The sequence below is a fragment of the Chanodichthys erythropterus genome, chromosome 13 (genome assembly GCF_024489055.1).
Source record: "Chanodichthys erythropterus isolate Z2021 chromosome 13, ASM2448905v1, whole genome shotgun sequence".
Taxonomy (NCBI): Eukaryota; Metazoa; Chordata; class Actinopteri; order Cypriniformes; family Xenocyprididae; genus Chanodichthys; species Chanodichthys erythropterus.
In genome coordinates, this window is record NC_090233.1 from 38611934 (window position 1) to 38627855 (window position 15922).

At 38.7% G+C, this 15922-nt stretch overlaps 2 protein-coding genes across 4 annotated transcripts in view; both read left to right on the forward strand.

Moving 5' to 3' along the window:
- The first annotated feature begins 3984 nt into the window (after positions 1-3984).
- si:ch1073-224n8.1 (uncharacterized) lies at positions 3985-10789 on the forward strand. The gene is made up of 2 exons (XM_067406555.1): positions 3985-5473; positions 6864-10789. Exons 1-2 carry the CDS (start codon positions 4768-4770, stop codon positions 7859-7861), a joined length of 1704 nt encoding a protein of 567 aa, XP_067262656.1. The 5' UTR covers positions 3985-4767; the 3' UTR covers positions 7862-10789.
- A 3354-nt stretch (positions 10790-14143) lies between these two features.
- ltbp3 (latent transforming growth factor beta binding protein 3) overlaps positions 14144-15922 on the forward strand; it is a 40376-nt gene continuing 38597 nt past the window's right edge. Inside the window, exon 1 of one of the 3 annotated variants that reach the window (XM_067405756.1) lies at positions 14144-14836. In XM_067405756.1, coding sequence (XP_067261857.1) covers positions 14596-14836 — 241 coding nt within the window. In that variant the 5' untranslated portion in view covers positions 14144-14595. The remainder of the gene's footprint in view (positions 14837-15922) is intronic. The other 2 variants (XM_067405755.1, XM_067405754.1) reach the window with 2 other exon arrangements.

Genomic DNA, 15922 nt, shown 5'->3' on the forward strand with positions numbered 1-15922 from the left:
CCCATAAGTGTTTTTCAAGTATAAATGTACCACAACTCAAGAGAGGCAGCAAAAAAGTAAAGGAAGGGAACAACAAACACTGGTGAACTTTTCAATGGATGGAACATTTTCATCATTCTAGAAGAATCATAAAACAGAATCCAGTCAGCCGTTTTAATACTAGTGCTTCACGTTATCTGCAGCCTCTGTAATCCTCTGTATTTTAGAAAGCTGGAAAATAACTATAATTTATGACAGAATTCAGTTCTCTGCTTTACTGGAAAATTCCATTCTTTATTGTGGTTTGTGTGATTTAAGAAAAAAACACATCTCTGGATAGTTTGGCTTATTTTGCATAAAGCATTATGTTTAGTATTTACATGTCAGGTACAATTAAAAAAATAAACTGGAAAAAACAAACAACAACAACAACAAAAAAGGAGCATACAACTGCTCTTCAGATTATTAACAACAGCACTCTTGCTCATGTAATATACTGTATAATAAAATTTTGTTCTTCATTATCTTTGTGTCCTAAGAATTTTTTATTTTATTTTGTTCTCTGTACATAGCATTCTGTGATCCATTAATTGAAATCCATTAATTGAGATCCATTTAATTAAAATCATAACCAGCTAATTCAATTCAGCTGAAGTAATTCTCCTTTAAAGAGTAACAACTGCTTGATGCTCCTTTAAAAAAAAAAATCCACTGCAAATATGCTGCATTCCTGAAATTTTCATCATCATACCTTCCCCCACAAGCTAATTGGCTGTCCTTATCCTATCATTGCACATTTTTCACAACTAAATAAATAAATAAATAAAAAATGTGAGAGGGCAAGCGAGCTGTAACTAAAGCCACTGTTAAAAATCTTAAAAAATGAAATTGCCACTTCCATTTATTGAGATTTGTGTGTCATTTTTCTCTAGTATCAGTCACAAATTTAAATACATATTTCTAAGCTGAGCCAGAAAGTGCTGGGCCACACATAAGCCCAAAGAGAAGGATTACAGAGTGCTGACGCATGTAGCCCCTGATGCATTACCACAGACCCTGCTTTTAACACCGAAGTTACAAACTGTCCCTGTAAATGCAAAACAGAACAAGTATTCAAGTTGCAGTTTCACTTGGGAGAATGGTTTTACATGGGTGTGTGCTGTAGCCGCACAAGATATCTAGGCAATGTCAAGTATGTGCTGGTTGGTGTAAAGCTCGCTGCCACTGAACTCTGGAATAATGAATCACGGTTTACCATCATCCTCTCACATGGATGAGTTTGGGGGGGGGTGGCAGTGTAAAGCTACTTGACCAAATTTATAAAACAAATTGGTCAAGGAAGGAAAATGGTCTGTGGCTGTTTTCCCTGCTTTAGTTCCACTGAAGGGACACACTTTGTGGAAACACACTGGAGTAGGTCTTTGTCTATTTCTGTATGGAAAAAACAACCTAACACTCCAAAACAACCTTGACATGCATTTTGGCATATTTCTCATTTACGTAAAACTGTTTATCATATTATATTATATTATATTATATTATATTATATTGCAATTCACCAAACCATATTCCTCTGGATCAGAGCTACAAAGATCAGAATGCAGCAGAAGTTTATTTGTAGTTAATTATTGGTTGGTGAGGTTTAAATTGAAACACACACACACACACACACACACACACACACACACACACACACATGTTTGTTTTTGTGAATTGTGGGGACTTTCCATAGACTTCAATGCATTTTACACTGAACAAACTGTACATTCTATCCCCCTACCCTGCCCCTACCCCTAAACCTAACCCTCACAGGAAACTGTGCAAACTTTTACTTTTTCACAAAAACTCATTCTATATGATTTATAAACCCATTTACATTGTGGGGACCGCTGGCTGGTCCCCACAATGTAGGTGAACTCAGGTTTATATTACATCATGGGGACATTTGGTCCCCACAATGTAATATAAACAAAAGCACACACACACACACACACACACTTGTATATATGGTTTACGGGGACTCTCCATAGGCGTAATGTTTTTTATACTGTACAAACTGTACATTATATCCCCCTACACTACCCCTACCCCTAAACCTACCTATCACAGGAAGCATTTTTTGAATTTCAAAGAAACACCATGTAGTATTTTATTAAGCCATTAGGTTTACGAGGACACAGGAAGTTTACATGTTTATGTTGTAATACCCATGTTATTATACACGTGTCCTCATAAACCATATATACAAGAACAAACACACACACACACACACACACACACACTGTGGTATATGCTTTGCACAATCCAAATGTCATTGTTATTTCTAAGTTCCTGTTATTGTTATTTCTTAGTCCTTGTCTAAATACTGATATCTGCCAGCAGATGGCGCTGCAGCACCAGCACAAAAGATCCCAATAGCGCAGTGGTTCTCAACGCCTTTGAATATTGTTGTGGACAATGGTTGGGGTGGGTTAAGATCCACTGCAATAGCAGCACTGTCATCACAGAAAGGGTAAATGTTACACCAAAATTACAGGGGTAATTAGATATTTGATCTGTATAAGTAATATGCTACGTTTCTAGTTGTATGATGCACTATATTTATGATTACCTTTTCAAATTATTAAGATACTGAAGGGTTAATGTAACACACAGTCACGTATTTCCTTCCACAGTCATGATTGTGTGTATGACCAGTTAGAAAGGTTTTATTTTATGCAGAAATGGCCAAATCCAATAGCTGAATCAAAAGATCTTTATACTTGCAATTCCCTCTTTTGTATAGTCTACCCCATTCTGACTTCAGAGTGTCCCATAAAGCTGGCAAACAAAGAGAAATAACTAAGTTAAGTACGGCTTACAGGTCAAATTCATTAATGCCCAGATTTCTCCCAGACATTATTTGCACAATCTTTCATATAAACCAGACATTGCAGCATGAACTGATCAAGTTGTCAACAACTTTAGATAGCATTCACTGACTGGAGACCAGACTTTCTATTTGACAGACTTCTGAAATAGCCTATATATAATGTCAGTGTAATATTATACATATTTACATTTTAGTATTTTAATTAAGATTATGTACTACTAGGCTATAACTAAATTTAAATAATTGTAAGATGATTTGCTGAGGCACAAGGCCCCCTGGTTGAGAACCACTTGTGTATTTCTGTCTGACAGCAGCCTATTTCTGTTAAGACTTCAAACTTAAAGGTTTTAATTTACATTTAATGTCAAGCCATCGTCACAGATTATCTTGACGAACTTGTGTAAAATAGTGTTTTATGTATGACGATTTACAAACATTAATAAACTTTTATTTCTTTTATTGATCAGATTTTTTTATTTTTATTGAAATAATAACAAACGTATTACAAATTTACAAATCATCAATGTTAAGAGGGGCTTAGACTTAACAGGATATTATATATATATATATATATAACACTTTTTAATCCATCTATACTAATAAATAAAGATTAAATACAATTGATAAAATAACAACATTATAACAAATTATATTTTTCCAATAAATCTATCAAAATTCCACTTTTTTTATTTTTTGTTTTTGACAGTTTTTGAGTATTGTCTCAAATAATTCTTAAATACTGTAAAATCTACATTTGTGAATAAAAAAATGTTTTGCTAACAAAAGTAAGGTATTAATCAAAAAAACTTTTTTACCATCTTCTTCATAGTTTCCATATTTAATATCTATAAAGGACAGGTTCAAATCAACCACATTTCCCTCTTTTAACCATAATTGCACTTTTTCTCAGAAGACACTAGAATATTTGCAAGCAAAAATAAATAAATAAATAAATAAATAAATAAATAAATAACCTGCTCTGTATTAGCTGGAGAAGAATTACAAAATGTACATAATATTATTTAAAGGTTAAATCTAACCCTTAGAAACTCTCCAGAGGGATAAATATTATATAAGATTTTAAAGTGAGTTTCTTTAATTTTGGGATGAACTGGAAATTTTAAATAGGAGGTTCTAATATGTTTAAGCATTTGTTTGTCAAAGAAAATATCCAAATAATTCCTTGCAGACCTGTAAGGGAACATGATATTGTTGAATATTTGTCTAATATAAACGTTTGTACATTTCTTATTTTTAAACTCAGTTTGCCCAAGGTATAGTGATGGTAAAATTGGTGTAAATTGACTATATGATAAATAACCCTTCATAATGGCTGAAATTACTGTGAAAAATTGTTTTGGATGGCATGCGAAACAATGTTTAATAGTAAAAGCATTGTAGTCCAGCACCATAAACATTATTAAACTAATCAGTAAGTCTACAGCTCTGGAAAATCGTCATTTTTATGCGCTTTGTTTACGCGAGAGTATGTCATTAAGCCGCGACCACATCTTTGACCAATCAAAAGTCAGGATTGACCTCCGCGTTTGTACTGTGGAATGAAGGATCTGGCTCTGGCGCGTAGCTAGAAAACGATTACTACATTAATGCAGATTAAAAATAGTATTGTCGTGAGGATCCAGTGTGGTTATTTATCGAGCTTTCAACAAACCCCAGGCAGCGAAAGGCTCTGCTGGCAAGAGGAATGTCTGGGCTAGTTTGCTAATGGCAATGCTATAGTAGCTCGTCAGGCTCGTCTTTAGTTTCTCATTTCTGCCTGATTAGAAATACCGGCGCAGCGAGACTCTAAAGGATGAGCGTTTCATTTTATAAAGAATTAAAAGATTACAACAACAACAACAACAACTGATAAATAGGTTTCTTCTTCGTTTGGTTGTACAGCAGGAGAATTCGCAATGAACTCAAAGCGCAACAACGGTGAAAACGGGGCGGGCAGAATCAACCCAGTGTCGGTCCCAACAGCAACAAACAGCTCATCAGCGAGTGCTTCTCACCGTAAACAAACTATAATCAACTCATCCCATAAGGGAGAGAAAGATGAGTGCATGCAAAACACAGTCCGGGACAAAAACCTCTCCATCTCCACACTCAGAACTCGCCTCGGACCGACCATCCGCTCCACTCTGTCCGCGGCAGTGGACACCCTTCTGGGCGAGATCGTGACGGTGCTGTCCGAAACCCAGAGGGAGCTGTTCACCAAAGAGCAAGAGAACGAGAAGCTGAAGGTTCGGCTCGAAGTCTCGGAGAGAGAGCTCAAGACGTTACAGGAGTGTCTGTGTAGCGCTCAGAAATTAATCGACCAACTTCAGGGTCCCTTTGGAAACGCGTCCATGCCGGGACATCACGTCTACGCCACCTCTGGACAATTAAACTCGAGCCGCTTGACACATCGGAGTGCGCCCGAGCCGGATCCGCGCTGCTTTACTGGAGCTGAACCCGAATTGAGTGGCGCTCTGGGGGATGCCATACACGGCTTTGACTCCAGGGAAGAGTTCAAGAGCTGCCACCTCTCCATTCAGGCGGATGGGACGGTGACGAACAGTTTTTATGACCCTATATCCGTCCATTCGTCTAACATTTGTTCAGACATGAACCGACCTGGTAAGACAACAATCACGTTTACACAATCTGGTACTGCTGCTCTTATGAATTGTTGATGTGCCAAAACCGTCAACACAGAATCATACTGGCGTTAGATAGTGTGGCAACAGCACAGTAAAGGGATGCACAATATATTGGTACCATATCTGACTACATTGGATATTTAACATTTTTCTCTGTTTTCGCATTTAAAATACCAAACAGTAATATATTTTCTGAGTCGCCTGTCAATTGTGTCATACCCGCGTTAACCCTTAGTTTCCGGTTTTATTGTGTAGAAACCATGGATACACTAAAGACGATTTAATATTTACATGTTTTAATAGACAAGGGAACATCTGTTTGGATATATTTATAGACAGAAAACTAATTATTGTTATATAGCTCAACACATTTAGTCTTATTGTTTAAATCTAATTTTCTTGATTTTTTTGCGAGTACCATGTTTTACCATGCCTCAGAGAAAAACACTATTTTGTGAAGCAGCTAACATAGCATAATCAGATGCAGCTTTACTTTTAGTAACAGTAATACAGAATTTTCTCCATCACACAATACGTAAAATTAATTGCATGCCATTTATCAACTCAAGCCATCCAGCATTTATTATATTCTACTACCAATCTAGCTTACTGCAGTGTGTAACAAGTGCCTCAGAGCAGAGTTATAACATCATTTTCAACACACGCAAATGTATCTAATATGATAAACAGAGCTGTGTTACCTCATACTCGTGACCGGAAAAGACATAATAAAAGGCATAGATGTAATGTGTCATAATAACAGTTCTGCTGCTCGTGAAGTGCATGTTGCACAGTCGCTCCAGCTCCTCGTTCAGCTCCCACAACACTCGCTCCTGCTCTGCTTCATACTACAGTAACATTAATAATCACATCCATGAACATGATTTCTTCCCGAGCCCTATCCCGCTTCTTTTGCACTGGCTGTGAGGTGAAGACCACATGTCCCACGATTCCGCTCTCAAACTTTGCGTCATCAAGCTACGCCTTTGTTTTGAATAGGCCTCTAGCGACCTCTAGCAGACAGGAAATATTACATATTCCACCTTTAAGTAGAAATATGTGTGAAAATTAGAAGAAAAAAAAAAGTCTATGTATCACACACATCTGCTATTCTTAACTGAACAATTTAGAAATAACATCTTTTGGTTGACTCAGTTTAACAGTTTCATAATTGGTAGTTTATGAATATAAATACCTATAATGAAGGGAAACTGCCTGGTGTTTAGCATTTTAATACTTTTGTCTATGTAATATATAATATTCTTATAAAGCACAGTGAGAAAACTTTGAAATGTTAAAGTTTGACTTCCAATTCTCATATCATAGACCTTTCGTACCGGTGTTTAAATGTGTGATCTGTGTCACAGGTGAGATGGTGGATGACAGCAGAAGACTCTCACACCCCAGACCCCCAAACCCTCCCTCACACACTACCTTCTCTATTAAAGAAGAGCAGGTTCCTGCCTCTGGACAGGTGTGTGTGCGGGGAAGAGAGGCGCCCACAGAAGCCGAGCACTCGGCTCAGAGCGTGTGTGATCTGGCATACGTCCACGTGGTCGAGGAGGAAGGAGGGTCCCGTTCACACCATCTCCCCTCCAAACCTACACCACCGCCCCCCTCCAGGCCTCACAATGGACCCTCCTCCAGTAGTTCACCTACGCAGGGGACCTCTGGACTTAGATCGGCCCAGAGAGATACTCCTGGTTTGGGAATGACTCCCAGGAGGAGCCCAGGGGTGGGCGGCTCATCTCCAGAAGAGCCTATGCGGCGCTCTATCTCGGAGTTGATGGGGGAGGCACCTGGAGAACGACCTCACTTGTGTTTGGAGTGCGGCAAGACCTTCCGTCTGATCTCTAGCCTGAAAAAGCACCTGAGGATCCATACAGGAGAGAAACCGTACCCGTGCACCGTGTGCGGCCGCCGTTTCCGTGAGTCTGGGGCTCTTAAGACTCACCTCCGCATCCACACGGGTGAGAAACCGTATTCCTGCTCTGATTGCGGAACGCAGTTTCGCCATCTCGATGGTCTGCGGAAGCACCGCCGTACACACACCGGTGAAAAACCGTATGTGTGCAGCGTCTGCGGGAAACGCCTCAGTCGCCTGCAGCACCTGAAGCACCACCAGCGCATACATACAGGAGAACGGCCTTGTTGCTGCCCACTCTGCCACAGAGGCTTTAAGGATCCGGCCAGCCTGAGGAAACACCTCCGCGCCCATCAGGGGGAGCCTGGAGCGGATGAAGCAATGGGCATGGCCGGTTTGGGAGAGGGGGATGGAGGATCCATGGATGATGAGGATATGAGATTCGGGATGTGGGGGGAAGAAGAAGGAAATGAAGGCGAGCCTGTGGTGGACTGTGTGTAGTCAAGCAAACGGATAAGCAAAAAAATGAACATTTTGGTGAATTTAACCTCTTACTTTTTTTCTTTTTCTTTTTTTTTAAGAGGACAATTTTTTCCCTAATTTTTTAAGACCGAAATGTGATGTTGACTCTACGATCGAGGTTACATCTTGTCCTGGATTAAAAAAACACTGTCCGTGGCAACATTTTCTTCTTTGATTGACTTTAAAACCTATGTTATGTAACGTTAACATGATGACTCTTCCCAAATATCCACAAGTACATATTATATCCGATGATGTCACAGAGATGTCACATCATCATATAGACCAGGACAAAACCACTGCAGGTCTTGCAGGCTTTTCCTTCTGTGTTTTAGTGTTGGGGCTGTTGACGCTCCAGTGGGACTAACAGGGTATCGTATGATCTGTTACTCGCAGTTATGGGTGTTGTCATTGGTGTAATAATCATTTTAATGCCCTCTTCAGAGAAAGAGCTATTGCGTAGATGTTCTAAGATGAACACATTAAAGCCTTAACTGTGGTTTTATTGCACACGCTCACACTCCCATGCACATCAAAAGGAGTAGTATTGTTTTAAATGAAGGTAACTTTTTTTCCTTTTTATCATTTGGTGTTTGCAGGCTGCAGAAAATGCATTCAGATTACCTTGATGGTTTGTTCGGTTGTTCGAGTGTTTGGAGGATGTTGTGTTCTGGGTGAAGAGTATCTCACAGGGTGCTGATTCAAATCAGAAATGTGACTGCCAGGGTTAATTCAGCTGACTCATCTGTAAAATTTGTATTCTGCAGATCCACAGAAAACACAGAAATCAAGGAAACTTTAAAAGTGGTGCCCTCTAATGGATGTAAGAGGGAAAGACTGTTACTGCCAAATAGTTTTTTGGTTGGTTCTCCTTTAAAGATGGAGACGCTGTTTCTATCATGGCCATGGCACCAATCTGTGTGGTTTTGTGAATGCTTATTTTTTTCACCATTTTTCACTATATAACTATTTTCACCTTATTTTTTTTTATATCTCATAAAATGCCATTTTGTACATTCAACATATATATTCTGTATATAGAACTGAAATAGGTTTAGTCTTAAAAATTTCAAGCCAGAAACTGGAGCTTAAAAAGATCCATGACAAGTGTTTTAATAACTTTGGACTATTTAAACTGCTCACTTTGTTATAATATTGCATTTGTTCCTGTGCCCATATGTGATGTTGAATTTAGAGATGTTGTTGCAGATATTTGAAGATTGTGGTCCGTCTGTAGTTGGTTCAACAAAATGATTGTAGTCAACACCCCAAAAAACATCAGTGTAAAAACACTCAACAGCATCTTACTTAGTAAATATGCAGAACCGAATGTTTGATATCATGTAAAGATTGAACATTCTGATTATTTTTTTTTTTTTAGCTAGTATTAAACCAGCATTTTGGGCTGGTCTGCAACACATTATATGTTAATATTATAATACAAATTGAGGGACAGCAACATTTCAGTTAAGTGGGGGGGGGGTGGGGGATTCAAAGTAGTTGTTCGTAATGTTTAGTTTCATTATGGTACAAGTATGATCAATGTAAACATTCATTCTCCAGCATTACACTTAATTGTAAGATATCTGAATACAGGCCAGTTTTGATAAGAAAACATTAAAATCGCCTGAGAATTCCTTTGCTATAACAAAACACTTGCATATCCTTCAATATGTATTTCTAATCATTATACTCGTTTATAAAAAAAAGGGCAGTCATCTCCTTAATATCTATAACATTCAAGTTCACTCATATTCAGAATGATGTATCAACAGTATTATAATCATTGACAATTAAAACTTTCAAATGTATCTATTACTGAATCTGAATTTAAAATGTTCATGCAAGATTCTTTTGGCTTAGATGGGGACTGAATTTATCAATGAACATATAGTAGCTTGAGAGCCTTCCAAGTGTAATTCAGGCAGCAATGTGTGTGTGTATATATGTATGTATATATGTATGTGTGTGAGAAGAGAACACACAGGGCTCATGAACTTGGTTAAATAAACAGGACAGTGTTATAGGTGGGGCTATTCGTGAGGGAGTTCAGGACTAAGACGAAATTAGACTTTTCCTCTCTCTGTCTGTATTCTTATATAGTCTTTGTTTATAGTTGTGTGAATAGTCTTTCTTTTCTTTGTGTTGACTCTGGTTATGCTGGGGTGAGACAGTCTTGACTCACACGATACAACAACAGGGGAAACTAAATACATGTATTTTGAATTTGAATAATCTGTTGGAAAAATGAAAACATCTAATTCTCAACAGGGCAACATCAATTATAATTTTTTTCGACTAAAGAAGTAAATGGCTACCATCAACTGATTACCAACATTCTTTAAAATATCTTAATCAGAAGAAAGAAACTCGTACAGCTTTGGAACAACTTGAGGATGAGTAAACAATGACAGAATGTTTATTCCTTTAATAGAAAAGTATTTTTGAAGAAAAACAAAAACAAAAAAAAATGTGTTACATTACTTTTGCGGTACTTTTTCTCACCTGAGCTGGGCTTGCTTGTTTGATTTTTTTGATTGTTTTTTTTTTTTAATAACAAAAAAGTTCTATTTTTGGCAAATATAAAGGCCCTTTCACACCAAAAGTGAAATAATTAAACGCAAGGCTAAAGGAAATGCATATTTACGCCTGTACAGTAGAGGGCGCAGCTTAAACAAACCTTTCATGCCATTCTGGATTAAAGATGAATAGGATACAGGAGAAGGAAGTTCAACACTCTTATTTCTAAATCTAATCTAAAGTAATTTTTGAGATTGCATTTCACTGTTTTACTGACTGTTTTTGTGCAAGTGAGATGAGTAAATACATGTTTACATGTAGTCTAGAACTACAATTAGCATCATGTTCACACAGCGCACAAAACACCTCTGCACTTTATTTCTCTCAACGGGGACAGGAGTTCACTTTCAAATAAAATTTTCCTGATAATTTACCATGTCATCCAAGATGTTCATGTCTTTCTTTCTTCAGTCGAAAAGAAAGTAAGGTTTTTGATGAAAACATTTCAGGATTATTCTCCATTATAGTGGACTTCAATTGCCTCCAAACAGTTGAAGGTCAAAATTACAGTTTCAGTGCAGCTTCAAAGGGCTGATACCAGACGAGGAATAAGGGTCTTATCTAGCAAAACGATTGCCCATTTTCGAAAAAAATACAACTGTATATGCTTTATATAAACAAATGATCGCCTTCCATGTGGTTCCACCAAAACCGCACTTTCGTATTCTTCAAAGAGCTTACACTGTATGTCCTACACCTTCCCTATTCTACTTACGGAACAAATGGAACTGACGCTGCGTTTTTCCGTAAGTAGGGAAGGCATAGGACATACAGCGTAAACTTTTTGAAGAATACGAAAGTGCGGTTTTGGCTGAACCACTTGGAAGGCGATCATTTGTAACCCTAAAGACCTTTAACTTGGACATTTTGTTGTAAATTGAAAAAGTAATGTTACTTTACTAGTTACTTGAAAAAGTAATCTAAAAGTAATCCCCCCCCAAGAGTTCCCCATCAATCAATTCAACCCCCAAAGGATTCCATTGTAAAATGCCACTGTGCTCTTTTGTCCCAGACGATGAGACATCGGTCAGCCAAAGTCTGACCCACATTAGTTGATGTTTGGCCAGAGCTCTCCTCCCTTCTTGATTCTGAAGTGACTCATGTATCCACTCAGGCGTGATTATAGTCTCTGTGACGTAAGTCAAGACCACTCTGCTCTTTGAGCCCACACCCTGCCTCCAGACCACATAGTCCCTGCTTTCCATGCTGTGGTAAGCAGGTTTTAATGTCACATTGAGGGTAATGTTTGTTGGCTTGAACACTCATCCCAGTGCTCTGTGTCACCAGACTGCTTATTTTGATGTGCAGAAAAGTTTTTTCATTTACAGAACTGCATGAAGGGTTAGTTCGCCCAAAAAAATGAAATTTCTGTCATTAATTACACACCCTCATGTCGTTCCACATCCGTAAGACCTTTGTTCATCTTCAGAACACAAATTAAGATATTTTTGATGAAATCCAAGAGGTAGGCCTATATGACTCGTCCATAGACAGAGAATACCTTTTGTGTGCTAAAACCCCCCCCCCAAAATGGATTTAAGCGTACGCACACTCTAAGATCAAATCTGTGCGTATGCACGCTTTATAAATGAGGGCCTAATAGTGAATTTTGATGATTTAGAATTAATTTAATATATTGTTAAAAGTGAATTTGTGCATATTGTTTTTTTTTTACTGAATTTTGTTTATATTTTAATCTAAAGGCACATAGCAAATATTTAACCCTGTTAGCTACAGTGAGACTAAAGTGAAGTGAACTGAGTCCTCTTTGAAAGAACCAAATGAGATCTCAGACCTCTTTGTGTTCATACTGTTGCTTTTTAGATCTAATCCAGTTCATTCACTTACATTGTATGTGCCTTATACTGTAACCATATTTATTATTAATTTAAACATCCATAATCTTGTACTATATCACACATCCACCTGTACAAATCACGTTCATTTTGAATTGTTTTCCTTGAATGATCAGCATAGAAATATTCATAATTCTACTTCGCTGAAAAAATACATAAATGTGTTACACAGATCTGCACAATGTCACTGATTGCATAGTACATTTTAAATATTGTAAATGATCATTTCATGTTTTTAAAATGTAAAATTTATGTTATTGTCTATTGATGTAATTTTGCTTTTTTTCAATTTTAAATAGTAGGCTACTGTCAGTGACTGCATTTGGATTATTAAAAAACATCCTGGAGCAATTTGTGTTCATAATGCATGTTTTAGTGAACCGTACTCAGACCATCTCGCAAGACGGTCTCGGTTTGATTTACTTTAAAAGGGTTTGAGATCACCTGGGGCAAAAATCCAGCGAACCATGCTCAGACTCCTGAGAAAGTGTGAAAACACCCTAAGCCTGGACTGAAATTCAATTAAATAGCAGTATAATATTTAGCGACTTTATAAGGAGTGTTGCTTTTGAAATTCATCATGTCTGTCTGTGTGTTCGAAAAACGGAGACTGGCATAGAGCGCAACAGCTGACTTTTTCTGGTCATGCGACAGCTCTCTGTGCACGTGTGTATTTTAGCATAAAAATTCCTGTGTTTAAGCAACTGCGCATGTCTGTTATGGGTTTTGGTGCTGCATGCCTCTGTGTAGCCAAAAATGTAAGATCTGCCTGTGAACTCTCTCCATGTGTATGTGTGTGAGAGAGTGAGGAGCTCTCATGCAGTCATTTCCTCAGTGACTGAAAGCAAACATTCTTACTTTTCTTAGAGGAAGTGACTCAACTCACTTTCTCTAACTTCGCCTCTCCATCATCCTACTCTAACATTTTTTCTTTTCCACCGGCTTATCTTTCTTTAATTCTCCCTCTCTCCCTTCTTGTTTACACATGTCCTCTATAAAATCACAGTTTGCTTGGAAAATTACACCAACCTTCTTCTGTTGAACACAAAAGAAGATATTTTGAAAAATGTCTGTAACCAAACAGTTGATGGACCCCCATTGACTTCCATATTTTCATACTATGGAAGTCAACAGGGACCATCAACTGTTTGGTTACATTCATTCTTCAAGATTTCTTCTTTTGTGTTCAACAGAAGAAAGAAATTCATACAGGTTTGAAACAACTTGGGGGTGAGTAAATGATGACAGAATGTTTGTTTTTGGTGAACTATCCCTTTAAAAGAATACCATGGCACTACTATGGTACTGCTTAAGAGAAAATGGTTTGCTGGTTTAGGCCAGTTTAGCTTGACTGTTTGTTAGGCTGTCCAAGCTAAATGCGCAAAATCCCTCTAAAAAACAGTTAATAGATTTGTCTAGGCAAGTTGGAAGACCAGCTAAGACCAGTAAACCCAGCATGTGATTTTTTAGGACGTAAAAAAAAACATTTCAAGGTTTGGAAGATGTGGTAAATTGCGTTCTTACTCCGCTCAGGTAGTAAACACTGGAAATAAGTCTGGGACATACAAAAGGTTTGACCCAGGGCACCACAGCTGTCCTTGCCACTGTTGTTTTTGTATTTACTGACCGGGACCGCAGCGGAAGATCGAGCCCATGAAGCACCGTCATCGAGCGCTTGAAGAGTGCGAAATAAAGGAAAAAGAAGGTGACGAAGAAAAGCACCGACAACAAAACCACTTTGAGTCCCGCTCTTGTACTGCTCTGGCCCTGCGCCAGCTCGGCTGCCCGTGGATTGGCTCTTGCTTTGCCTCTCCTCCTCCTAAACTTTCCCAAACTGCGATACGCACACACACACGCCATCCACGCAGCGACTGAAAGTAAGGAGGACTAGGCTTTAAGGAATGAGGAGTTTTTCACCTTATTCCACTGCCAGGCTGTCATTTAAAACATGTAAGAATTTTAAAAAAGCTTTTAAAAATGTCCCAAATGGCCTCGATGCGGATAATCTGTATTTTTTATCCACCGAACCGGATGTAATTTTTCAAGTTTCTCACTTTTAACCGGACAGGAAGGCATCAGGAAAACTTTCTGCGCGAGGACTTTCATAGCCAGCGCTGCCTGGGAAAAGAGCGCGTGCGTACATTTTCCAAACTGGGCTCCAGCAAAACGTCTTCTGTGGTCGTGCCCGGAGGGACTGCCTGGTCCGCTCAGGCTTTACGTGGATATTCTGGTGCGTGGTAGCGTGAATGCCCTGTGTTGGCATTGAGGGATGCCAGCATGCCCTCGCTGATTCTCTCCCATCTGCTCCTCATCTGGCTCGCGCTCCAGCGGCTGGCTCTGTGCGCCGAGCGCGCGTCCACTCGCGAGCGCTTCAAAGTGGTCATCGCGCCACTCATCTGCAAACGGACATGCCTGAAGGGCCAGTGTCAGGACACCTGCGAACAAGGCAACAATACTACGCTTATCGGTGAAAACGGACAGTCGGCGGACACACTGACCGGGCCTGGCTTCAGAGTCGGTAAGACAATTCAAACGGTTTTTATTTGGTTCAGTTTGACTGCTCACGAGTTCTTATTGTTTTTCCTCACTTGAATACTTAACTCTCAGATAAAGAAGAAGGGTCTTAAAGGTATAGTTCACCAAAAATGAACATTTCAGCTGGAATTAAATATGTATCCGTCCTCATGCTTCTCCAAACCTGTATGACTTTATTTATTTAGTAAAAACACAAAAGGAGACTTTAGACAGATTTTTTTTTCTTACAGTCTCCATTTACTTTCATTGCTTTTTTTTTTTTGTCTCAATACAATGAAAGTGAATGGTGACTTCTGTTGCTGACTCTCTTCCACTGAAGAAAGTAAGTCATACAGGTTTGGAATGACATAAGTGTTATATTTTTGAGTGAAATATCTCTTTAATATACAAACTTAATGGTCGAATATCTGGCACCGGCACGTGAGTTTGTGAATGGAAATGCAATAATAACCCCCTCTTCTATTTCTCTCTTGCTCTTCTTAATGGTTTCTGCATATTGTCTGGTTGGCAGGGTAGCTCTTGCTCTGAGCTGTATCAGATTGGATGTGGTAAGGCATGGTGCCATAAAGTCTACGCAGCAAGATCTGCACTGCATACACACACAAACATTTTCTCATCTCTTAAACACACACATACTGTACATTTACATTCTCTTTGTCCATGTAAACACACACTTGCAGTCGACACACCACTAAAATAGTTTGTGTGTGTGTTTAGTGAGAGAACCCCCCCCACACACACACCCACACCCACCCATGTCCTCAAGAGCTGGTGTACCAGTTTGTTATTTCAAGTAAAGAATGCCAAAAGCTGATATGCTTAGATAGTGTATCTATTAGTGTGTGTGGGTATGTTAAGCTCGACATGTTTGTCTGGGTTTTGCATTAGTATTGTGATGAAAGTGATTGTTATTTTAGTTCTGCTTCTCAGCAGGTTCATTTAATGTGTGTTGACTTTCTTTCTCTCCCTCTTGCTCTCTGGTGCTCTCCAGTTTTGTCTGCTGGATGTGCTTTTGAACAAGTTGAGTCCAAAAATAAATAAATGGGGTAAAAATAAAGGTGGAAGCTGA